At 41.7% G+C, this 27,283-nt stretch overlaps 1 protein-coding gene across 3 annotated transcripts; it reads left to right on the top strand.

The window, feature by feature from the left end:
• nr4a3 (nuclear receptor subfamily 4, group A, member 3) lies at positions 1-24,572 on the top strand. 3 transcript variants are annotated; one of them, XM_086077970.1, is made up of 8 exons: positions 1-338; positions 1,960-2,124; positions 6,253-7,094; positions 12,593-12,722; positions 14,619-14,782; positions 14,878-15,077; positions 19,141-19,319; positions 23,051-24,572. In XM_086077970.1, the coding sequence occupies exons 1-8, from the start codon at positions 17-19 to the stop codon at positions 23,311-23,313; spliced, it is 2,265 nt and encodes a 754-aa protein (XP_085934096.1). In that variant the 5' UTR covers positions 1-16; the 3' UTR covers positions 23,314-24,572. The 3 variants fall into 3 exon arrangements, with proteins under 3 accessions (XP_085934096.1, XP_085934097.1, XP_085934098.1); XM_086077971.1 differs by lacking the exon at positions 1-338 and adding an exon at positions 2,610-2,691 and having other exon boundaries at positions 1,975-2,124; XM_086077972.1 differs by lacking the exons at positions 1-338; positions 1,960-2,124 and adding an exon at positions 3,611-3,671.
• The last annotated feature ends 2,711 nt before the right edge of the window (positions 24,573-27,283 follow it).

The raw sequence follows: 27,283 nt of genomic DNA on the forward strand, positions 1-27,283 counted from the left end.
GGCTGAGCCCACATAAATGCACTATTTGACTTTCTTCCCTCAGACGGCGCGCATAAACAAAGTGCACACTTTGCAAAGTGGCGCTCATAAGAGGACGGTCGCTCGTTGTAACACTCAGGTGTTCTTATTTTTCATTTTAAGAAACACTCAGACTACTTTTGACAAAACAATAAGAGGGGAAACAAGAAACTTTTACCGCGATTTTCCAACATCCATTTTTTTCTTTTCTTTCCTTTTTCTTTACATTTTCGACTTTTTGGTGATTATTGTGGATGGGAAAAGGATACTTGATGCGAGCTTGTCATCACAAGTAAAGACGGAACCTCCACAGCAAAGCAGTAAGTAAATTGTTCATGATTATAGGATTAGTACGTTCGATTATTATGACGCTCAAGCGGTGGTCCAGACGTTTGCCTTGAGTGCGAGTAAACGTTTTGATAAGTCGGCTCCGGGACGAGTTCCATTCCAAAAAAAATTGTTTTTCTTTTTGCACGCAAATCGTCTCCGGTTGTCATGGAGATGAGATGCCTCATGAGAAAGACTTAAACAAGCTTTAGTATTAATTATTACTTTTTAAAACCAGCGGTTTTTTTTTTTTTTTTGTTAAAGCTTTCTACAGAACTGTCGTGCCAGGTTCAATCAACAAAATACGAAGAGCAATCCAAATTCAACCTTTTTTTAAGCATCATTTCCACTGTCCTTTTGAAGTCTTTCTTAAAAGTTGACCCAAAGTGCCACTTTCTGACTGCAGTATTCTGAACGGTGGTTCACATCGCTTTCTCGCCCCTTTGGAAATGTCCCTGTTTGCCGCTGCCCGGCTTTATTGGCGTAAGGGAGGGCGGCGAGTCAGCACCGGGAGTTTACCGGCGCTCCGGGGTGCGTGTTTTGCGCCTTCTGTGCGGCTCTCTTGGTTACCGGTGCGCGCTGAACCAAAGAGCTCCCACCGATTCCAACTCCATATTTTTGCAATTTGGTGCCAAAAAAGCCCATTAAAGATGCCTTTAAGTCTGTCAGATATTTTAAGCTTTGGGATATTTTTTATTAATTGATTATATTAAATTAGATCAAGTTTCTTGTGTAGGCTAGACTTTATTTATAAATGTCAGCGTTATGACAACTTTCTGGACAGGAACCAACATTCGAGCCAAAAAGGCATACGCGATACTTATCTAAAAGCCACAAGATGTTATGAGCTTCACTTGAGTTCGTCCCGCCTTCAAAGTGGAATACAACAAGTATTTATTATGATCCTGCATGAAGGTTGGAGTTTCCCAAAGCAGATTCATACATTGCTCGCAGTGTGTTTGAAAAAAACTCAAAGTGTCCCATTTAGGGCATGTAAGAGTGCAAGTGTGCGGAGGTTACAGGTCACGAGGGTACAAATTTGGAGAATCTCCGTTGCAGGGTTGACAAGAGGGCGTGTATGGCGGAAAGGGGGCGCTGTAAACCTTGAAATCCCCGGTGTGCCGTGCGTCCGACTACATAGAGGCAGCCGGAGGCGCACGGTGCACCGGGGCTCCTTCTTCTCCTCCTTCCTCTTTTACTTATTTTGCATGCATGCATGCGTGGCTGCGTTGGGTCATGCCGTCAGCCTCCCCTTCTGGATGAACCCTCAGCAGACCAACACGGTGGTGATCAGAAGCGATCGCTCGCAGCTTCTTGCACACTCCGCTGCTCTTACAAGAGTGCTCACTTGTCTGGGTCTGTATGGGTCTGTTTTGTGGTCACATTAGGCGTTTGGATGCGCACTGAAAGTTTTTGCACGCCTACGTGTTGAAAGTTCCGCTTTTTTTTTTTTTTTTAATGGTTGCATATAGGAGCGAAATTAATCTGAAATCATTTTTGTTCGTTTTATAAATGTAGCCCAAGGGTTTTTATTTACAAAATAAAATAAAAAGTACAGTTCCTAAAGTTTGGGGCGTAATTATGATAGTGTATTCTTTTCTCGTCCACACACAGGTTCGGAAAAGTGCCCCCAGCTGAGCTCGCAGTCCCGGCGATTGGAGCTTTCCTCCGCCAAGCCCGACGAGCCCTGCCCGCTTCAGGAGCACCGACCCGACCGCAGCCACGCCACCCCACACGCCCGGACACCCAGCACCATTCAGCGCGAAGCTCTCACACCAGGTAGACGCCCTAACTGCACACCTGGAATTTTTCTTTCTTTCTCTTTCTCTTTCTTTCTTTCTTTCTTTCTCATAATTTGGAATTTAAAGTCCGATTTGTTAAGTCTTCTTTTTTTTTACGTGTGCATAAACGCAAGTGGTGTGTAAGAGTGTGCGCGCGCGTGTGTGAGGCAAGTGCAGACTGATCTGACATTTGACTGATTAGCCAAATGAGAGTAATATGCCACATCACATCATGTGTGAGCAATTATTTACAGTAATATAATAAGTTGTAACTTTTTATTCTCCCATAAATCTCAAGGCTTTGCCAATGAGCTCTCAGTTATCTTTTTACAAATGACTCACAGCATCTGCTTTTCTGTATGTGTTTGATGCAATTCAACTGCAAACAACACCCCTAAAAAAATAAATAAAAATAGATATACCGAAATGTATAAACATTTGTTTTGTGCTGATTTGTGCAACCTCCATGTTTTTATTTGTTAGATCTATGGCATTCTGACAATGAACAAGCGCACTCAATTATTGGAACAGCTGCAGTTTGTCCAGTTGAAATGCGCACCTCGAGGTTAGAGACTGTCTCCCTTCACCTCGCTGCTTATACTGCTGCACAACTCGTGTCTCACTCTGCTTGGGTTGTCCGTCCTCTTGCTTGCACGCACGCACGCACGCACGCACACACCAACACACATGCAAAAAAAATAAAATAATTGAGTGTGTGTGTGGCTCCATATGGAAGGCCAAACCAGAATCAGGTGGTTTTACTGGTTCTCTTCTCATGAGATGCTGGTGTATGTTTTTGGCAGGAATGAGCGAACACGGGTTCATGTTTACATCCTTAACATAGCAACCTAGCAGGAATGTATTTGCATACACACACACTTAAGTCGCAAGTGTCTCTTCTCACCTGAGGCTATCGCTGCGGTTTAAAGTCAGCTTATATGTTTTTGTTTGATGCCACCTTCATTCCTTCATCTCGCCGCGAGTACATAAAAGCGATGTGACACAACAGGTGCGACACAATCCACCTGAGGCTCCAGCTACTGGCGCGAAAGCGCAGTTCCTCGCCGCTGCGCCCTTTCTATTTTCTCTCACATATTTTTTTTCTGAAGAAAAACAAAACAAAACATCTTGCATAGCAGAAGACTGCGTGAGTGGTGCAAGATCTCGGTGAATGTTGAGCTAAATGTATGGAGCCACTAAAGTTGAACACAAGTTGCTTTGTTTATATTCAGAAATAATTTTCCCATAGAAAATAATTGAAATAGAAAAAAATATTTGCCATTGCCCATCATATAGCCTTTATCATTTGCATGTGACATTTGTAAGTATTTTCTTATACAGTATGTCAAGCATTTAAAGGGAATGCAAGGAACAACTTTGATTGGCCATGACTGAAGTCGGCTGTGACCACTCCCACAGCGGCACAGCCCTCCCTCTTTCATTAGATATAACCGCACATATGCCTCGCAGGATTCCTGCCCGTCATGAAAATAGAGCACACCTGCACTTAAGCATAATGACAAAGGACTAAATTAATTGTGTACAGTAAGTCCGATTTTGTTGTCTTTTCTATTTAATATTGTTGACTTAGCCAAACTTGACTGAGCAGTTAGTCTTCATTTTTCAGTATTGTTTTGGCATTTTTGCTCTTCTCCAGTTTTGTGTTGGCGGAGAAATTATCCAGCTATCAATAAAAGCTCAATCAAAATGCTTTTGTGGAAGTAACTGTTAAAGTGCTCATTTACCTGAATTCTCACATTGTATGCAGGTGGTTTGACCCTAGAAGTTTTGCACAACTTTGGAGACCGGTTTTTCCTGAAAATGTTGGTCAAATTTGGAATTTTATGACCTCAGAGGTTCTATTGTATGTTGCTGTTGTTGTTGTTTTTTACCCCTCTTGATAGTGCCTCTGCTGTCATCAGGAGTATTATTTTAAAGAACTTGGGAAAAAAACATACAATTACTGTATAACACAGTAAATTCTGTTGAGTCAGTTTTACTCTAAACTGAGTCTATTTGGTCGCACTCTAAATAGAGTAAAATTTACACTTGAAAGACAGTTTAAAAAAAAAAGTCACTCAAGGTTCGAGGAAGAAACCCTCAACTCCAGGTTGGGAGATGGCCAATTTACTCCCTGAGCCACACAGCATATCGCTCATTACAGCTGGAATCTTCGTAACTCCAAGAGACCAAAAACAATGTTTTTTGCTCTCCTCTTAGATACAAGCAAACAGTACGAGTGGCATAGCTCAGGTGGTAGTGTGGCAGTCTCCCAAGCTGAAGATCGTGAGTTCGTTCCCCAACCCTTGAGTGACTTTAAAAAAAATATATATATATATATTATTTTTATTTTACTCTCTTCCAAGTGTACATTTTACTCAATTTAGAGTGGGACTAAATAGACTCAGTTTAAAGTAAAATTTACTCTACAAAATTTAGTACACCGAGAAGGATTCCCTCTATTTTGCCAAATTAATAAATAAGCGTGTATGTACCTTTGTGCGTGTGCATGTTTCTATGTGAGTGATACTTGAGCTTTTCAAAGCCAGGACACAGGAACGCTGCCAGGACACAGGAACGCTGCCAGGACACAGGAACGCTGCCCTTCAGGAATAATGTCATTGTCTTATTAAGACGCAAATTAATGTACCTCTCCGCCCATTTCCACCATGAGTAACGCGCCTGTCCATCATTGGGCGTCACCAGCTTTCAACTTCAAGCTCAATAGTTTTTGTACCTTTTATTAAACCTATGACCTTTAAACAGCCTTTAAACCCCCCCAGTCTGCACATGTATAAATGGATGGAAGTATCTGTAAGTGCTTTACCCACAGCCGGGCTAATATGTCCCGTATTTGAGCGGACAAACATGACGGCGGCTATTATGGCACACGGTGCGCATGAGGGTGTCAATGGTGGAGTGGTTGTGTTGACACTTGACGCTCATGCACACACACAGAGGGCACGCACGTGCAGGCGTATGACGTAAAGCCGTTTGATAAGGACATACGCTAAACATATAAATCAAGTGTGGCTGTGCCCAGATCACATCAGAAGGAAGTCATAGCGACTGGCGTCTGCTGCATTTAGCCGCGCTGGTGTGCGCGCGTGTGTGCGAGCATCCAGCACCATCATGACGTGCCGCTGTTAGTTAACGTTATCTGCTTTAGCATCGCACGAACCCACACACAAAAGTCATGAACTTCTCTAACTTAATTAATTTTTGATGGATAATTTTTGATAACATCTATACTACAGAGACTGGACCACTACACTATATTTTATTTATAACTTCTCCTTTAACGTGGCTGAAAAGGGAAGAGTGGGGAATTTCTGTCCCTAAAATACAGTACACAAGTGAAATCAGTTATGGGACGATCATTGCCAAGAGGTTCTCAAACATCAACTTGTATTATTATAATATAGGTGCAGTGGCCAGCGCAATCCGTGTTGTCCAATCCAATGTTGTATCTGGTTCTCTACAAAAATACAATTAAAATAAATAGTACAGTAATATATAAGCCTCAAAAAATTATTTTCCTGATAAGTACACTAGGGATCATAGTTTTTCTGAGTTTTTCTGTTTGATTATGTGTGAGTCGCTGACTGCATTTTTTTGTCCAGTTCAGTTGCGTTCGGCTACGTCACAGAGTGTGTGGCGGGCCTTAGCGCCGCTCTTGCTAGCAGAGTTCTCCTAATAAGAGGGAATGTGTGCTTTCGACAAGCTGTTTATTTGTCACTCCCAGTTGATGTTTACTGTAAAGCGGACATGTTAAAGAACTGAAATGTAAGACTCTGTTAAAACAATCGCTTAAAAATCCGCAGTACAGCAGGGCGTGAATAATGATACAGCGGGGGAACACAACAATTTTGACAACTGTGAGCAATGCATTTTTTTTTCATAGTTAATCCCCATGTGTGCATGTCTGTCTCACAGCTCTTGGCCTCACTCTCTTGCGCTGCATCAATCCTTGTTAAAATCCCACTTCTCTGTTCAAAAAAGTGATTAACTAGCTTGTCCCTGACTAATGAGTCTGCTAACATTGCAGCTTTTTAATGATAATAGTTTTAGTCCCATGTGTCGTGATGTCTCTTAACTGTCCTCGTGTACTGTGTTTTCCCAACAGACATGCCCTGTGTGCAGGCTCAGTACGGGCCCACCCCCCCAGGCTCCGCCTACTCGGGCCAGTCCTTCGGCTACCAGGGTGACAGCTACGCTTCTGACTTCATGACCTCCGACTACACCAAGCTGGACCTGGGCAGCGGCGAGATTTCCGCGGCGGCGGCCACCACCTCCCTACCCAGTTTCAACGTGTTTGTGGAGGGGGGCTACGAGCCCAAGTCGTCCTGCCTCTACCAGATGCACCCGCACAGGCCCGCCATCAAGAAGGAGGAGGACAGCTACCCGACTGCGCCGCAACTGGAAGCCTTGTCCTCCTCAGTCATGTACTTTAAACAGTCTCCCCCCTCCACGCCCACCACTCCTTCAATGCCCCTGCAGCCTGGCACCTCTTTCCTATGGGAGGAGCACTCCCTAGTCCCTCCGTCGCACCCCCATTCCATGGGCTCCAGCCTGGATGCAGGCTCCCTTAAGTCGCCCCGCTTTCCGCACTTCTACCAGCACTCGCCGCCACACAGCGGGGGCAGCGTGGGTGGCTACGAGAGTCTAGGAGGAGGCCTGGTCCGCACGTCCTCCTCCTCTTCCTCCTCGTCCTCCTCGGTCTCCCATGCTCACTGCCCGCCCCTGGAGCAGCAGCCCATGTACCAGCTGCACCGCGGGGCCGGGGGCACCAGCCTTGCGTTCCGCTCTCTGGCTCTCGGCCCCTGCGGCCCTTTACTCGGGGACAGCCTGCCCTCGCCCCCGCCACGTGGTCCCCAAGGAGAAGGCACCTGCGCCGTGTGTGGGGACAATGCGGCCTGCCAGCACTACGGTGTCCGCACATGTGAGGGATGCAAAGGCTTCTTTAAGGTAAAAAACACACACACACACACACACTCATAAAACTGCCTGATCATAAGTAACCCAAATTGCGTGACATAGCCAACCCAGTACTCAGTCCAATGCTGCGTTAGTTATACCCAACACATTGGGTTAAGGATTTGACCCAGCACGTTGGGTCAAGATATTGATCTAACAAGCGGTTAACCTATTACCCATTGATGAGTTAAAAAATTTAATTTTATCACCACCATTTTATAATCTCATGACTCCTGACAACAGTTGGGTAAAAAAATAACCCAATATGGGTAAAAAATGGACTGATCCACAATTTAGGTGAACTTGATCCAACTTTCCGGGTAGTTTTGCACAAAACAATCCAAAAGGTTTGGGTAAGTTTGTAGAAGAAAACCCAACACCACAGTTTTGGACAACCCAGAAAATTGGGTTAACAATCCAAATTTTGGATTGTCTTGTAAAAAATGATTCAGTTTTTTAGGTTGTCTTGAACAAAATCGCCCAATCATTCAGGTTGCTTTATACAAAATTACCCAATTGTTTAACCCAGAAAGTTGGGTCAAATATACCCAAGTAGTGGATTGGTCAATTTTGACCCAAAATGGGTTATTTTTTTTTACCATTTTTGATTGTTTTTAGAGTGAGGGGTTGGAAGTCGCTCACATAATAAAAATAAATAAATAATAATATTACATAAATATACTTCAACTTCAGTACACCTGTCCTAAATGGCCCAATCTACACAAAATCTGCAGCTACCCAACAATTGGGTTAGGAAAACAACCCGGCATTTTTTTAGTGTGCCCTTTCACGTGGCACACCACGCTCACACTCACATGAAAACATGGGCGTTAGGAGCAAGCTACAGTGGTGCCCTAAAATACAAATTTAATGATTAACACGACTACGTTCTTAACTCAAATCATATTTTCCCAATGAAATGAATGGAAATGTGTTCGTAATCCATTCCAGCCTCCCCCAAAATATACCTGTGAGTATTGTTATATTGTCCTTCTGTATGTGTGGATGGACAGTTTATGTTTAAATACAGTTGTGCTTGAAAGTTGACATTCCCTTGGGGTATGAAAACTTATGAGCCCAACTGTACATGTACAAAAGCTAAACAACGCTAAATGACACAAAAAAAGCTATGAATCGCCACCAAAATTCACGACTCGACTCATGTCAACGTCAACCTCTGAAAATATCCAAACAATTGCCAAAGTATTTTGGATTTTATGGGAAGTAAGCCTTTTTCTCACCACACTGCGCTCATAAGTTTACATACCCCTAGCCAAGCACAACTGAATCTGTCAAACTGCTGCTTGTGGTGAAGTGAGTTGAGTTCACTGCCACGATACGGCGCTTGTATTGCAAATTCTTGTTCTCAAGTCAAAGCAAAAAAAAACGACAAAACAAAAATGGTTGAATGATGGGCCGTGTCTCCAAAAACTCATAAGTCGTGTCATTTGTATCTCAAAGCATCACCGTAGCTACTCATAGGCCCTGAGGTCAGAGGTCAGAGCACCTGCTCACTTCTTCACACATATTACCAACTCCACATTAGTTGTAGAACATATGTTATCTTGACGCAATGTAACAAAGCCTTGCATTGTGTCCAGGTCAGACAAGATCATTTTAAATTTAATGTGTGGGAGACCCAAAAAAACAACTCACACTGTCACACAAGCAGGTGTACATTCAACCTGAAAATATGACAGTATTTAGACCAACAAGCTATAACCTGCAGTTCATTTAGTCATTTTCTTGTGTTTGACTTAAGTCGCCCCAACCTTGAGCCCCACTCTAAATTGTCTGCAAAGTCATTACGAAAGCACAGAACACCCACAGGGGTCGTCGCTCCCGGCAACCAAGTTGCCAAAGTGTGTGCAGGGCTTGTGTGTATGTGTGCATGTGTGTGAGATTTATGTGAGAACACACATGTGAGAGAGCCTCTAAGACAACCAAGAAAAAAATCCCCCACCTCCACCACCTTAATGCACAGCCACTCCAAATAAAATACAGTGAGCGTATTTTACAAACGACATTCGCCTTTATGCAATATTGTTCCGATCTTAGTTTGTTTTGAATCAGCGAGTGCAAAATTCGATGCGGCGCTTTTGATATGAGTCAGTTTATAGATTGAGTATAACACATATCCCACGTACCATGCGACCACAAACATATACACACTTGGTGCTCTATTATACATAACCAAAAAACAGTTTTGAGTCAGACATACTTTTACTCTTTACTGTACTCTATAAATCGTACACCAAACTCTCTATAAGATGCATTGCAGTAAACAACAGGCACAATATTAAACATATTGACAAATGAATACCCCTGCTTATACAGTGTTCAAAATTTTAATACAGCTGCTGTAATGGATGTTATTAGATGTTAAAGATGGACCTAATGAACCTACTGTAAATTAATACTCTAAATAAAAAAAAATATTATAATATATAATAAAATAAATATATAGAATTTCATAGACGCATATAATGATTATTATATTTTCCTGTGTTGTTGCCGGCTGCAAGAGAGCATAGCAAGAAAGCGAGAACAAACGCACATCTAATTGAATAATGCCTCTGGTCGGTGTAAATGATTATCATTCTTTTCAATTAGTTTCACTATTTGTTTTTATTTACTAATTAATGAAAGCAGTGTCTGGTTGCGGCGGGGCCGGGGGCTGTCTGTCTGCTGGAGCACTGCCTATCAAGCCTCGTTTCCTCTCATGCGCACTTACTGTTGAAGTCAGCCATCACATTTGTGCATTTATAACGCAACAATTCTGAACGCGCTTAATTTGTTCCCGGAATCACATTTGCTAAAACATGCATTTGGTACACATGTTCTTTTTCATATCATCAGGCAAATTCCATTATCATAATGGTTTTATTGTCCCTTAAAAATAGATTCGGAATCAATTATCGCAGGAGAGTTGTTAGCATGTGAAATTACTGTTAGTTCATCAGTGCAGTGAATTAATTTGAGCTCGCAAATAAGTTAGTCTTTCTTCTTTTATTACTTAGGCGGAAAAATGTGGTCCATTAATTTGGTTTGGCATGTTCAGAATTTTAGAGTTCAATGTTGAGCTCGGTTTTTAGATTAACCTGACTTAGTCGAGGCTGTTATTGACTAAAATCAAGTAAATATAAATGTTGGGGGAGGAGGGGGGTCTCCCTGTACTCTTGTGTTTTCCATACTGGAAACAATCGAATCAGTTCAGAAACGCATACACATTAAATCCGCAAGCTATAAATCTGCCCTGCACCAACTTGTACTTGACGGACACAGAGCTCAGAGCTCTGATTGCCCCTGATTAAGAAGCAGAGAATGGGAGGCGGGGAGGAAAGTCCCCGAAGGCTTTTAATTTAAACCACGGCTATTAGCACATGTTACATGTCAAGAATCCGCCTTTGCATGCCTCCGTGCTGCTCCCACAGCGTGTGTGCTCCTCGAACGGTAATATAGTCCATTTAACTAATCTAAATCAACATTTACCCTGTCTTGTTTTCTTGTTTAGTTTTTTCTTAAAGGAAGTCTCTCCCACACAAGAGCCGCACTCGTTTCACTTTCTGATGCTTTTGTAACTCAAACAATTCAGTTGCTTCATCAGTAAAAACAACAATTGGGAGTTCCGAGGCGAAACAATGTTAAGAAATTTCCCTCTGTGGATTACGCTGCATTCAGTAATCATTTTTAATTTATTATTTGAATTGAATTAATGTCACTTGAGGTTATTTCAATGTGTGCCTGCACATGTGGTCTAATGGAGGTCACCAAGGACACTGCTGCTGAGACGCCATACACACTCCACCTGCTTTAGTTAGCAAAGTCACCACAACAAACACAGGCAGACACACACACGGGTGGACACGGACATGAGAAGCAGCACTCACTTATGGGGATTAAACCAATGAGCACTGAGGTCACTTTAGCACCCTCTATGGTCTCCTTTCCCACTACCACCTAACGCATACGCGCGTTACTGACCACTGAATGAAATGTAAGACGTTCACATGGGGATGGTCGGACGTCATGGAAACGGCTCACACAGGGCATTAGTGGTCCATTATGCGTCAATCCGCCAATCGCCCCGCAGCGTATGCAATAATTGGCGTGCTATCAATCACCCCGGAGGTGCGGACATGGTCGACTTGCGGGGCTTTTTAATTGGACATATTAGTTAAAGAAGAGTGAAGATTTCCATTTGGACCAAATGTGTCTGTTTTACAGTCGTATTAGCTTGTTGAAAATGGTAGGAATCATCAAGCTAGGGATGTTCTTGCATGCAAACACTTAAAAGGCAAGGCCAAATTTATACATAGGCTAAAGTCAACGGCGCCCGATTGTCCTCTGAATTTGATTTACATAGCAGTAAATAAAACAAAAAACACAAAAGCTTAGTTCAAAAACGTAATTATATCCATCCAAAATGTTGCAGCAGTAAGCTTTTTATGTGTCCATTTTAAATATTGTTGCTTTCCATAAAAAAGCATGTACAGGAAGTCCTCAACTTACAAACACAATGGGTTCCGAGAGATTGTTTGTAAGTCGAATTTGTTTGTAAGTTGAATCATATTGTAAGTTGAATTTGTTTGTAAGTCGAATCACATAAAAAAATCAAAGTGACATTTTATGATAAAAAAAAAAGTAAAATAATAAAAATATGCAAAAACACAAATTAATATTAAACAAATTAAATTAATTACAGTATCTCCATGTTTTACAACTTTTTATCCAAATTGGCCTGTGAAGAATGGTTGGATGGATGTGTTTGTTTATGCTGTCTAAACATGAAAAGATGTACCTTCACATTTTTCTCATTGAACAAGAACACACTCACAACTACAGTAAACCCCTTTAATTGGACGGTGGCCATATACAGTATTGCTTATCTTGTGACATCCGCCCCCGATCTTGATTGTTTATGATATGCAGAGGAATTCCTTTAAAGACAATCACTACCATTTTTGTTATTGTTGTCCAGGCGAGAAGCGCGCACGGTCCCCACGCGGCCCGTTTCTGATTTCATTTTAATAAGGTCAGTAATAATCGCGCGAACCAGCCGAGGAGAAAACAGCTCCCTCGGGGCCCATTGAGAGAGGCGCGACCCGCGAGGCCCCTGAGGTGCCACGAGCTGACCCGCGAGCTTCACAAACAATCTGATCATGCAGCTCCTTCCTTCCTGCCGCCTGTCTCGCGGGAGCCTCCTCAGCACGCCACGCGCGGCCGCCATTGTCAGGCCCCGCGCTAATAAAATTGTCCCCCTGCAGGCGACGCTTGTTGGGAAATTAATTTTATCTAATTATACTGATGTCAGCGTCGCCTTTCAGCGCGTAATTAAAAACTGACCTGCGAGCTTCTGCTTTCATTCTTTGCCGGCGAAGGAGGGGAGAGCTTGAATTGAATTTAACATATCAAATATTTGGTGGTTGATTGTGTTTGGAGGCTGATTATCGGAATGTCCGTTTGGTCTTTTTTTTTCTCTTCTCTAGCGCACTGTGCAGAAGAACGCCAAATATGTGTGTCTGGCCAGTAAGAATTGTCCTGTGGACAAGAGGAGACGCAACCGTTGCCAGTACTGCCGCTTCCAGAAGTGTCTGAGTGTTGGCATGGTCAAGGAAGGTAGGAAGACTCTTAACAAACAAACAAATTCTTAAACTATGCATCGATTGTAAATATTAAGTGCGTTTAACACTTACGATTGTTTTTGGGAGATCAGATAGAACACACCCCACATAAGATAATCCCTCGAGATAATGTTTAGAAATATCTGAAAATCAGCCCTTGTCTGACTTCAGGAGGGAAGAAAAAGACTCAAATTTGACCTGATTATTGGTATGAATCATCACCGTCACAAACAAACATCACCAAAATAATCTGAGCACTTCAGTTGGAATTGGGGCTTTAGTCAAGGCGGAAGGAATTATGAACAGTTCAGTTCAGCAAAAAATGTCAACTGTACTTCATTTTGGGTTCATCTGAGACAATTTAAAAGGTGGTAGGTGTGTGCTGACTCCCCTTTAACATGAGTCAGAATATGACTATAGTGGGATGAATTATGAACAGTTAATGATAAGCATATACAAAAGTCAAAATAAGCCTACTCAAACAGCTGAACTACATTTTGGGTTAATCAGAGGCAGTGTTTACCTTGAGTTTGAATGGGATTTATTCATTTTATAACCACATTATCTCAAAGATTTTTTTCAGTTTGTTGTGCACGTCATGTCTTTTATTTTATTTTTTATGATTTATATGAGCAAAATTAAACACAAGGTCTGACCAACTTTTCTATGGCAGCAAATTATTTGGACCAGAAATTAATCACATTCTGCCTGTTGATGCTTGACAGCAAAAGTTATTATAAATGAGTGTCTGCCATTTACATAACAAGTGTTCTAAAGCGAATAATTTTCTTTTGCTTTGTGGACGTCATTAAGTTTTTTGACTAACCTTCACTCAATTATGCCTTTGCAATTTGCCTGCCTAATAATTTTTAACCTGCTTAAGTGAAAGGATAGTTTCACATTCAGTCATAATGTAAATATATCACACTCAGGGCTTTTCATATTTCTTAGACAATAAACAGATCTGACACTGTGAGGTTAGTTCTCATTATGCCATTTTTCCATTCTTGTTGCTGGATTTAGCAACTTTACATAATACCCTATACCATCCCCCAAAATAAGCACCTATCAACAAATTTAGCTACTTTTAAATGTGTTTAGAAACTTGAAAAAAAACTGGCCTGTGTAAATATAAAATGTGAATCAAGCTTTATATTACATTTGCAAATTGAAACATGATTATAAACAAACTAACGTGACAATTGTCTGGAAGCTGTGTGACAGTTTTAGTTTTTTGTTATTATTTTTAAACGTTGAGTCAAAACCAATTGGTGCTGTAACTTTGAGTATACTTGAAATCGTGCCTATATTAGTATGATTTAAAGTCCAATTAATATGGAACTAAATAAAGTACTGTCTTCCTATGGCCTATAGCTTGTGAAAACCCCCTCAAAAATTGGGGGAAAAAAGCAACTCAATTACTTTCCTTGATGACTAATCACATTTATGAAGGAGCAATTAGAGATTAACTCAATTACTTTTATGGGAAAGTAATTAATTAATAACTATAACTAATTAATTTTTGTTGATTTGAATAGCGTAATGCCACTCTATAATGTACGTTTGTCTTTATCCTAATCACAAATAGCAACAACTGAAAATGTGTCCTTTTATCACACAGCAACCAAAGCACCTGTTTCTCCCATCATCAAGAGTACAGACACAACTCACATTGCCACCTGCTGGCTGCTAACCTCCAGTGTGGGAATGCCGCAGGGCTCCTGTGCAGAATATCATCCTTTCAGTCTCTTTTGCACCCCTGTAAAAATACCGATAACAGACTTATCAGCTCCAGGACAGACGTCCTTTATGCATGTTGTGTAAACACGGATCGGTACACCAAACAGGCGCTTCATTATTCACACTTCTGTTGACTCTTTCTGCTCCACAGTTGTACGCACCGATAGCTTGAAGGGGCGTCGCGGCCGTTTGCCCTCCAAACCAAAGAGCCCCCTGCAGACGGAGGTGGCCCCTCCCTCGCCACCCCTCAGCCTGGTCTCTGCTCTGCTCAGGGCTTATTCGCACTGCACACCCCATGACCTTGACTACAGCCAGGTAACCCTACAGGGATACAAATGTTTCCAGTGAGACTCTCCCCACAGACACTAACGTCCTTTCCCGTTTCTCCGTTGTTTCTCACCGTTCCGCAGTTCAGCGCTGCCGACCCTCCCTCCTCCTCCTCGGACGCAGAGCACATTCACCTGTTCTACAGGCTCCTCACCATTTCGATGGAGACCACGCGGTGCTGGGCCGACCGGCTGCCGGGCTTCTCCGAGCTCCAGCGGGACGATCAGAACCTGCTCATAGATTCCGCCTTCCTGGAGCTGTTTGTCTTACGATTGGCTCACAGGTGAGAAGAAAGGAACGGAAAGTAGGAGAAGATGAGAACTTTAACTAGATGTATCGCTTCTGTGTGGAACTGTGGTTGGCCATGCTTAACAGGTCCTCATAGGGCTTTTTGCCGCAACAACGAGGCGCTCTAAAGTAGCCACACCAGTCCAAAGCCCCTGTTCACACGCGGGCTATCATGTCTGAATATTTTCCCCCCTCTACTCGCGATTCTGCTCTTCTCCGTACGAGCACTCACAGCTGACAACGAGGCACTCTAAAATGACACCAGCGGACTATCTGAAGGCAAGATGCATTTTCGGGTTGTACACATAGCTAGCTAGCTATTATCACATTTGCGATGGGTAACCGCTGATGTGAAAGCATGTGCTCAAGTTCTTGGTGGGAGAGGGGCAACTCATCCGGAGTGTATCATCAGTCCCTGCATTGGCCACGCCCACAACACAATTACATGCTATATCTCCAAATTTCTAATTTTCAGCAATGTTTAACATGTCGAATGTATTCCAAAACAACTCTCAGGATTCACTTTACACGATCTTTAATGTTACACAAAAAGCATAACATAGTCAAAATTAAGGAATGTTATATTTATTGGTAACTTTGAATTGATTCCACTCAATTGAATTTAGTACAAGAGAAATTTGCTCCTACAATGTGAGCCATGAATCAGGAAAGGAAAGGGCTGGGTGATATGGCCCCAAAAATAAAATCTCATTTTTTTCCAGTCATTCTGGACGATTACGATTTTTACATTGAATTAAAGGTTTCATTTATTCAAAATTAAATCTTGTGCAAAATGTTTAGAAAATAATAATGTTCATAGCTTGTACATTTTTTTTTCGCAGCGACAATATTTTACATTTATATATAATTTATAATAAATGTATCCTATTTATATTACACCTCGATTTCACGACTTAGCTCATTTTCACCGATTCGATTTTTTAAATGATGATTAATCAAATTAATTCGATTTATTGCCCAGCCCTAATCAGGAACAGCATGCACTTCTCGTCCTTTACTATTATCGTCCAGTACTGTACAACTTGTAAGTGTGCTGCTGTTTTGATGTATTTGGAGTTGTGTGAGAATGGTCAGCCATATAAATGGAATTATGAATGGAATCGGTGTCTACAGTATAACAGCAGCTACGCCCACGGAGTTCCGCTCATCTGATGTGTGACGCACAAGTGAGCTTTGTGTGCGTTGTTTCTCGAATTGACGTGAGCTGAACCTCTAAAAAGCAGGTCAGCTGACACATTAAGGCAGGAAATTCACACTCAATTCAGCTGACTCAAAAAATGGCTTAATTTCATATACGGCTGCTTGATGCCATTAGGACTCCCCGGGGGCCATCTTGAGCCTCGGCATCGCCCGGGGTTACCGCTCTGCCCTGGCAAGGCATGCGGCTGGTTAAATTTATGGCGAGGAGGGGGCTCGGCCTACAAGCTCATCCTTTTGTCCCGGCTGTCGTCTAGGGCCAAAAAACCAACACAGTCAGACACACTTACTCACCCAAACACAAACATACACACACACACTGATGATGTAGAACTTTGTTCTTCTGCACCCTGCTCGGTCCAGGTGCAGGGTGGGTAGAAGATGGGCGGTGGCATCACAGTTCCAGCAGGAGGGAAAGGCTCAGGCTGGGACTGTGAATCACCCCAAACACAGGACTCATGGCGACCTCGTTCACACGCACGCACATACACATGCGCTGAGCATGGAGCACACATGGCAATGTGAGAGCTTCGCCATGCAGCCCCCATTAAGCGTTGATGCTACGTTCACCCCGCGTTGAACTCGGACGGCCGTCAGACCCCCTCTTGCAAGCGTATGTCTGCATGTTCGTCAGTGGTGTGTGTGCGTGCGAGTAAATATACTCCTCCGTCGCCGTACAAGCACCCCCGTCACCAGTTTCCGTGGTTAGGGGTGGGTTGCCGTGGCGATGGCGTCGTCAGGGGTGAGCGGAATGTGTGGCAGAAATCCAGTCGTATATTACGTGGATGTGGACTCTCCGTGCTGTTTGGCACACGAGCGTCCTTAGATACATGCGTCACATCCGAGCGTTGGTTGAAATCTGTTTTAATATGCTACAAATTGCAGATTTGAACAGTAATTTTCCCAGCAGTAATGCATTTGATCTGATTTAGCCAAAGTTTGGCATCACACATTCCAGATTCTTCTTTGGTATGTTCTTGTTTGAGCACGTCACTCCGGGCAAACCGAAATTGGTTTAAATAACAAATGTATCAGACAAAAACCCCATGTAAACTTTATGGTATATTTTTTAGTTTGTGTGATGATTAATCCACCAGTATGTGAAAGCTCTTCAACCAAAATACAATTATTATTGAATTGTTCAAATACTGCTTTTACAAAAACGACACTATTTTTTCAAATGAAAGTTAGTTACTTGCATTTGCGAACAGAAAAATAAAGCATTTTTAGTGGTTGAATGTTATGCTTTACTTTATGACTTCAACCCAGAAAGTTGTGTCAAATTGAACCAAGTTGTTGTTGTTTTTTTAGAAAATTACCCAATTTTTGACCCAAGTGTGGGTTAAACTGACCCAAGTACAATATCTGACACAACTTTCTGTGTTGATTTATCCAAAATGATCCAATTTTGGACTGAAAGTTGGGTCAAATTAATGCCACATTCCAGAGAGCTTGAAAATGAGAAATGTCTCTGTCTCTATCTGTATGCAAGCAATGTACGATAATTGTATTAGTGTTGTGTGTTACAACTAAAGGGAAGACTAAGCTAGTAACTCAGTTAATAACATAACAGAAAACATCAGTATGAATGCGAATAGCTGGTGGTAGACTGAACGTAATGGGAAAACCCCAGACAGTCGAGGCCTGAAGTGGTATAACAAATGGATCATTGAAGTTTTATCGTCAAGGACTGTTCAAAGTCTACAGACGTCATTATTTGCAAAGCGAACAATAAGATTATTTTACTATTGACCTTAAAGGGGAAATTCAGTTTCCACTCTAATTTACAGTACATGCCAAAATGTAGGACAGCATGAAGTCAGGGGAAGAGACTATTCGATGAGATTTCAACCTTCTTATCTGCTTCTAGTTTGTTTTCCCAAGCATGCACTGTATTTTACCTGCGTCTTCCATCTGTCTTCCCTTTGTTTGGGGGTTCTCTTATGAAGGCTCCTAATAAGAAGGAAGCATGCTGTTTAGTCAGGCACTCATAAAGAGCGCTTTATAGCCCTAGCTTACGCATATGCTCTCACTCTCCCGCTCCCTCTCGGTCCTGTGTCATGAGTAACTGAAGGAATCCTTTTCATTTCCTCATTAAGACATATTTTCATCGCACGCAGCGGTCAAAACGCTTTAAATTCATGCATGCGGGAATGTTTCAAAGCGCGATTATTTGAAAAATGCAATAACAATCGGCTGCGTGGTGGTGTTGGATGTTTGTCCAAATTGTGTGTGAATGCATAGGCTGCCAACTAAGCAGTCCAAGTATTCTATTTAAAGGGGAAGTCAATCATAAACATTTCTTGACAATAATATGTTATATGCGACCTCACTAGCCTAAACATGACATTCTGATTAATATTACATTTGTGGAATAGGAGTTATGAAGGAAAATCATGATCATCTCAGGGGGCAGCCATTTTGCCACTTGCTGTCGACTGAAGATGACATCACAGTTGCTCAGGGCTCAGGCAACCACCAATCACAGCTCACCTGTTCTCTGAAGCTAAGCTGTAATTGGTTGTTACCGGAGACCTGAGCAACTGTGATGTCATTTTCACTCTACAGCAAGTGTCAAAATGGCCACCTTCTGCTATTGATGAAAAAAAATGCCGGATTTTGCTGCTTAACTCATACTGCACTAACACAATATTAACCAGAATACCGTATTTAGACTTAAGACTCTATTCAAGAGGGATATAAATGTAGTGGTTAGCATGTCTGCCTCACAGCTCTGATGTTCTGGGCTCGTATGTTGGCTCTGGTCTTCCAGTGTGGAGTTTGCATGTTTACATTATCCCTAAAGCTAAACAACTTAAATTTCTCCTACTTTGTTCCAGGTCGATGCTGTCTGAGGACAAGCTGGTGTTCTGTAACGGTTTGGTGCTGCACAGGTTCCAGTGTCTTCGCGGTTTCGGAGAGTGGCTGGACTCCATCCGAGACTTCTCCACCCATCTCCAGAGTCTAAACCTGGACGCCTCCGCCTTCGCCTGCCTGGCTGCGCTCGTCCTGCTTACAGGTAAAAACACACCAAGGGCGTAAAATGATCGTGAAAATGATACATACAGTATATGAGAGCATTGTTTGCTATAGAAGGTGATCTCGACCATCATTTTAGCCTCACGCTTCCGTTTGTCGCTTATGTGTGGCTGATTGAATGTGACAGCGATCAGGTGGACGAATCCCCTCAAAGACAAACACACATGCACACACAAGAACCTGATACCCATAAGCACCTGCTGCACCTGCCTGACACCTGCCTCTCTAATCAATGTGCATGTGTCAAACATGCAGCAGAGAGAAAGCACGTGCAAGCTTGGACCAAAGAGAAGCAGGAAGCGTGTTGTAAATGGGCTTAAACACTTTCACCCGCGACAATCAATATTGAAGGCTTAATTAGCCCAAAAAAGTAGTTTTTCATCCACACCCGGAATGAGGGAACAGAAACATAAGAGCAAAATAAATCACAGCCTGATCATATTCACATTTCAAAGGATTCTCCATGTTAAATCTGGATCAAATATAGATAAGTGTGGTTAACATAGCAGCTCCCGATGCTGTGAAAAAAAGTCTAAAGATTTCCATATTTATAAGTGGATTTTGTGCTTTAAGTAATGCTGATGCTTTTCATTATGGTAGAGGGTCGCAAATGTAAAAAAAAAGTTTCAAATGATGAAAATGGAAGTGCTGGGAGAGAGACACACAAACATTATTGAGTTGCAGAAGATAAATTGATCGAGCTGATTACACAAAAGTCATGTTTTGTTTGACTTGACTGCAAGTGACCCACATGGACAGAAATATATTTGTTGAAAGGAGTTTTGTCATAGATGATATGGCATGACTCCTTCTTGTGATTGGCTCCAATTCAGCCTTTAGATCAGAAAGAAAAATATATACTCAACAAAAATATGAACGCAAAATGCTTTTGATCTTGCTCCCATTTTCATATGAGATGAACTCAATGAGATACAACTTCTTCCACATACACAATATCACAATTTCTCTCAAATATTGTTCACAAACCAGTCAAAATCTGCGATAGTGAGCACTTCTCCTTTGCCGAGATAATCCATCCCACCTCACAGGTGTGTTATATTAAGATGCTGATTAGACACCATGATGAGTGCACAGGTGTGCCTTAGACTGCCCACAATGAAAGGCCACTCTGAAAGGTGCAGTTTTGTTTTATGGGGGGGGGGGGGTCTGGGGAGGTTTTCAGTACTTTTCTGATTGGCTAAATTTTTTCCATACATTTCAATTGGTGTGAGTTATATGTGGGTTTTCGTCCCTATCCCCAGAATGGCAGCAGTCGACTGTAGAGTAAATATAAAAACGTTTTTTTATATATATATATATTGCTCCATCTTCTGATCGAATCAGTAATCATCATTTTTTTTCTATCTGGTTGATTGCTGACCGGTGATCGGCTGAGAAAATCCTGATTCTGTAAAGCCCAATCTCAACGTACCCATGCAAATACTATATGAATGTCTAATTCTTAAAATAAATATGTGACACGAGAAATCCTCCCCTCAATGCCGACTTTATTTACCTCCAGCCCCCCGGCCCTCTGCCACCACCTTCACTTCCTCTGTCTAAAGCCGCCAACACAAGCCCGTCTCTCTGGGGGAGCACTTAACTCTGCGCCCCATCGACCAGCCCACCACGGAGCGCCGTTCCGCGCCGGCGTCTCAGCGCCACCTCGGCAAAGCACACAAGCACACTGCCAGAGCAACCGGGCCATCGACCAACTCAGAGTGGCCTGTGTAGAAAGGCAGCCATCGATTACCCCCCGCCCCATCGCACATACACACACACGCACACACCTCCACCACAGGAGCTGGAGCACATAGAGACAAGGGGGGAGCGAGTGCGTAGGTCTGAAAGACGCGTTGAAAGGCGGGCTGGAGTGACTCGGCAAACAAAAGAGCCACATAAACAAACAATAAATAAGCTTCACATAATGGATATCTCAAAGTGGTCTGAGCCACGGCCCCCCTGCAGCGCCCGTGTGTGTATGTGTGTGTGTTGGAGGCGGTGGACACCCTGTGCTCTGCAGAATGAGTTAGTGTCACATTAAGCTCGGTTTGGGTGCCACTGGAGTTGCTATGGGCACTAGTTTGTGCGTGCGCGTGCGCGTTTCTAATCTAATTTGGCTGCTCACAGGGCCGAATAATCAGCTAATTGTTGAGCACTTTTGTCTTTGTCAATGTCTTGAATTGCAGGGAGCATTTGTGTGCCAACCAGTGTTTATATATATCTATCCTTTCGGTGTGTGTGTGGGTGGGTGTTTGCACACGGCGTGCGGGGGGCTTATTAGGTTAGGCTGTGTATTGATCTGTAGTGAGTGAGACAGGTTAAAGCCTGTTAAGAACTTGAGCCATACAGGCTAATGAGGTGCAATTCAATATAAAAGAAGATGTAGCAATTGCTCTTTCAGCTGAATGAGCCGATTGGGCTTGCAAAGGGATGGAACATGCCCAGTACATTTACAGCAACTTTCCATTTTGGACGGATTTTGGAAGTATTCAGTTGGACAAGTTGGGCAGTTTCTACGGGAATTAATGAGAATTGTTATGAACATTTTGGTTTTCTATGAGAAGAAAGGCAAGCAAAGTAATAATTTACATAAACATTTCATGAAAACACTTGGGTTGAGCAAGTTGGGTATTGGAATTAATTAATTAATTTCGGACAACTGGTGTGTGGTTTTACAAACTAAAGCATGTAGAAAAATGATAAAGAATGTATTGCTTTTTTAATGCAGGGAAAGTCATATCTAAAAATTTTGCATGGCAAACTTATCTGAGGAAATTGGAAATATTCAAGTAAGCAACTTTGGCAGTTTCTGTTCAGTTTCTTCATTTGGCCAAATTTTACAGACTGTTTTTATGTACTCTAACCATTTACAGCAGTTGAACGTACATAAGTAACACTGGTATCATTATTCATCTATACAACAACGTTGTATAATTAAATATATATAATGAAATATGTTAATAAGGTCATTCAATGAACCTGCCCTTGAAAACAAAGTAAATCATTTTTTTATCTTTTATTTTACACGCAGCCTAAAGTCACATCTGTTTAAAAAAATAAATTTGAAAAACCCTCAAAAATATTTAAAAAAGTGAACCCAAAAATAGTACCTGAGCCCTGAGAAACTGTGATGTCATCTTCAGTCAACAGCAAGTGGCAAAATGGCTGCCACGGGTGGATTTTGCCGCTTAACTCATATTCCACAAACACAAGGCCCTACAAAGAATAACATTACGAACATTTATATATACATATACACGTTTCTATGGTAAGTTTATGTGGGTAAGTTTGCACAAGTTGGATGGTTAGCGTGGGAATTGAATTCCCATTCATTTCAAATAATAACATTTACAGTATTTATTCTGCCTTTGCACTAATGCATATTAGCGGTTAAGTCATAATGGATGAAGATTTTGTTATCGATTATAATGTGAGAATGTTTGACTCAAAGTCAATTTATCTATATCAACGTCATTGATATTTTTTCAGCGCACTAAATCAGTCCCCAACGTTTTTGCACTACGGACCGTGTTGACATCAAGATGTATTTTGACGGACAAATCAAATCAAATGATTAACAATACAACTCACCATGATGCTGAATGTCGCTGTGGTCATTGTTTGTTTTCAGGTCTTCATCTCGCGGTCCATACATACGGGATATCCTGTGCTGTTTAATACATGTGTCTCCTAACATCTCCTTCACAGAGCAAGTTCCGGGCCTGAAGGACTCCAAGCGAGTGGAGGAGCTGCAGAACAAAGTGATTTGTTGTCTCAGAGACCACCTGGGCTGCGGCCCCTCTTCGTCGTCGTCCAAGGCGGCGCCCGCCCTGAGTCGTATTCTGGGTTTAAGGGCAGAGCTGCGCTCCCAGAGGACTCAGGGCCTTCAGCGGATCTTCTACCTGAAGCTGGAGGATCTGGTGCCACCTCCGCCCTTGATTGACAGGTTCCTGGACACTCTGCCTTACTGATCCCAAAGGACGGAGGAAAAACAAAACAAAACATCATGTCCAGTTTGAGGACAATAACAGTCACTTTGCTGTGATGCCAACAGGATAACCACATGAGAACTCCATGCAATGGACCATCAATTGAATAGAAACTTTTTACCAGTGTAAAAAAAAAAATGCTTTGCCACTTCTGATTTTCACATGGAAGCTGAGATGGATGATGGAGGAAAAAATACTTTTTGCTCTCTGCAAAGAAAGAGAAAAAGAAAGTTAGTCTTGTTTGTATGTATACTGGCCTGTTTATCCAGTGTGTTGAATTCACTGGTAGGGAAAGGAAATGTGCATGTGATGCACTCTGTCCAAAAAAAAAGAAAGTCAGAGCTCGGTGACAGAAAGCATACAACACAATATTTAAAAAACACGAGTTCTTGATTGATTCCAAGTGCAATTTTTCACAGCTTTCTCATCACATCAGGAAGTGACGCGACGGTTTAATTTCAAACTCTAAATTATTTGAACGCAAATTCATGTCCTATATTGTCAATAGAGCTACGAAAGTACGAGGGAGAAATCTGGCTTTAGAGGAGAAACTGTGCACTAATGATTGATGACTGCTCACTCAGACTTGAAATGCTCATTTTTTTTATGTTTATTGTACTCATATGGAGCTGATAAGAGACAGAAATGGGCTTCTGAAGCACTTAAGCCCCGCAAAGGGCAAGAAGCGCCGACACACACCCGGCCTGCTCCTCCACCAATGAGAGGAGAGGAAAGGAGGGTGCTCGACAGATAGATCCACGGAAGAAACATTCCGCAGTCTTTTTTTTTATTTTGTATTTTCTCTTGTGGCGGTATGAGTGTGTGCATCTTAATGTGTGTGTGCGTGTCAGAGAAGCCAGCATCTTAAGCATGGTGTGTTTTTAAGCTGTCAAAAAAACAGCTCGCCTCGTGTGTTTGTGTGTCTCACCCCGCACCCACCCACTCACACTCACGGCAGCAGTGATATTATGAAAAAATATGGAGAAAAAAAAGCAAATTCTATAGATATATAAATATATAAATATACAAAAACTAATATTTTGAAGTGTTTTTAGCTTTTTTCAAATATTGTGGTACGACATGTGCATTGTTTTCAAAGAAGAGAAACAAAAAAAGAGAAAAGTTGCTGTTCTTTTTTTTCAATGTCCTTTGGTTTGAGTTTCCTGTTCGATTTTTTTCTTTCTCTTTGGTTCACTGGATTTTCTGTTCAGCACTTTCAAATCATAAACTAGTTCTGATTATTCTGACTCCTGTGTTCTTTTATTTTCCATCCATTCCTTTTTCTATACCGTATATTATCATGAGGGTCACGTTTGAACTGACTTTGGACTGGACTGGCTTCTCCTGCCTATTGCAGGTCACAGAAAAGAAAAGAAACAACCTTTTACATTCACATTCACATGTATGGACAAATTAGAGCCTTTAAAAGGATATGTGACTCATTGAGCCATTTTCATCAGTACAAAGTTCATATTTGGTCCACAATGAATTTGATAACTTCATTATTTATCTTGTACAATTACAATCTTTAAACACTAATTTTTCCATTTTCTGTCGACTGAAGATGACATCACCTGTGCTGAGGAAGTAGGTAATGACCAGTCACGGCTCACCTGTTTTCTGGGTTGGGTCAGCAAACTGAGCCATGATTAGTCGTTACCCACAGGTTATGTCATCTTCATTCGACAGCAAGTGGAAACATTTGTATTTTAAGGTATTAATTGTACATGAAAAATAATGAAGTTTCCTAATTCATTCTAGACAGAATATTAACTGTTTGCTGATAAAAAAAAATGGCTCAATGAATCAAGTATCCCTTATCAGCTTTTAAGGCTACACATACAGCAAAGTTCTTAACCCGGGTTTGATCGAACCCCAGAGATTCAGTGAGTCAGTGTCAGAGGTCACACGCCCGACTCAAATGATTCGTGATGATACGCCCGCTTCGCCGTCATTGGCTGCAGGTGATCACGCTATATCTGCTTGGCATGTCTGTGCTGCAGGGAATTCTGGTGCGCTCAGTAGTCTGATTTCTTTATAATACTAACTATGCCGAGCAAAGAAAAAGAAAGTATAGTCGGGCGGATATATGCAATATGAATTTACATGTATAATGGAACGTAGGTGTTCCACAGGGTTCATTTCTGGGGCCTCTGCTGTTTACATTGTATCTACTGCCGTTGCGTTCCATCTTAATAAAATAGCATAAGCCTCCCGACAAGTAAAATGCCTCATTTTCCTCCCGTTGGGGGCTCTCACTAGAAGAGATGAGAATGGGATAAGGGAGAGGTTGGGAAGAGAGGAGGGCGCGACGTTAGCATGAGGTGCGGATCAGCCTCCAGCTTCGTTAAACTGCATTGATTGCAGCGGTGACATTTCCCAGTACATGTCGTCTACACTGTCACTGCCATCACTCTCCGGCCCTCCTGTGCAACAGTGCAACACAACCAGGTGATTGATTGCAACTGTTATTGGGAAACTGCAAACTATCTGCACGTTGGATGGACAGAAAGGCATAATGGCTAATTCTCATTTAGTTCATAGTCATGCATGACGAGCAGCAAGGTGGGGTAGTGGTTGTTATGTTTCGTAGTTCTAAGGTTCTGGGTTCATATCTGGACTACGGCCTTCCTGTGTTAGGATTATTTGTCTCTCCTAAATAACACAAATAGGTTGCAGGTATTCACGCTGATTCAAGCACACACACATTGACGTGTCAGTCTCCAGGACAATCGATTACAGCTGTCAGATAGCAAATACCCCCAGAGTCTTAATTAGAGCTCCCTGTGTGTGTTTGCACACACACATTCTAATTTCTAGCTGCAGCTTCATAATTTATCCTAATCCAATCAGAATTGGAAAATGACCAAATAGTGAATCAATAGAATCAGCATCTTAACAGCAGAAAAGGCTTGGAATCCAAATCCGGAATTTCTTTTGGATCCGAGGAAACTAATGAAATTTGCCATAATTACAACAAATGGTAAACTGATCTGATAAAGTATCACACAGATTAAAGTGTTAAATGTGAATTTTCCATGTTCAAATTGATTTTGCGGCCAAATGCATTATTTGGATCACATCCAGTTAAAGTCATATTACATCTTTGGCCCTGGAATACATACAAACAACCATCGTTACATTTTTTTTTATAGCTCTTGTCATGGGAGGGCTAGAACCTATCCCAGCTGACTTTGAGTGAGAGACTGTATAACATCCTAGACTGGTCGCCAGTCAATCACAGAGCAGACTACTATGGACAATTTAACTCTTTAATGAAGCTAATAGGCATGATTTTGAAACATAGAAGAAAACTATGGTGCAATGTTGAAAATCCTAACTATATGTTATGATTCTATGCTGGAACGGCCTGGGCGACCAGTTCAGGGAAACATGTTTTTGTTGGACAGTGCCAATATAAAATATTGTAGATAGGTAGTTAAACAAAAACAACAAATATTGCATAATTTAAAATAAAGGGGAAAAAATGAATTTACTATCTTAAAAGTCTGTTTATGCTGTTGACAAAATGACAGAATCAAATAGTTTGAGTAACAATCTGAATAATATGAATATCTAACAATACATTACAATGCCATTAAGCTAATGACATTATGGCTGATGCAATGAAATTATCTTCATTGTCATTATACTAAGCCCAATGAATATTTTGCACTGCACTTTTCTTGCAAAAAGGCAAAGCAATTACAATAGCAAGTAAAATAATATAAAAGTAGTCGTTTTTTGGAAAAAGGCAGTTATCATCTACACGACCAGACAATGAAGATGCATACAAAAAAGAACACAAAACAAAAAAATCTAAATTCTTCTCCTCACTTAAAATACATTGCGGGGTAGAATTGAGAGCAATTCAAGTATTTCTGCAATAACATGTATGTCAGGGATGATTTATAGTCTTATTTCTCCTTCCTGGCTCACTTGTCCCAGGTGT

This window comes from Leptonotus elevatus, chromosome 6 (assembly GCF_054856555.1).
Source record: "Leptonotus elevatus isolate MCC_2025b chromosome 6, RoL_Lele_1.0, whole genome shotgun sequence".
In the NCBI taxonomy this organism is placed as follows: Eukaryota; Metazoa; Chordata; class Actinopteri; order Syngnathiformes; family Syngnathidae; genus Leptonotus; species Leptonotus elevatus.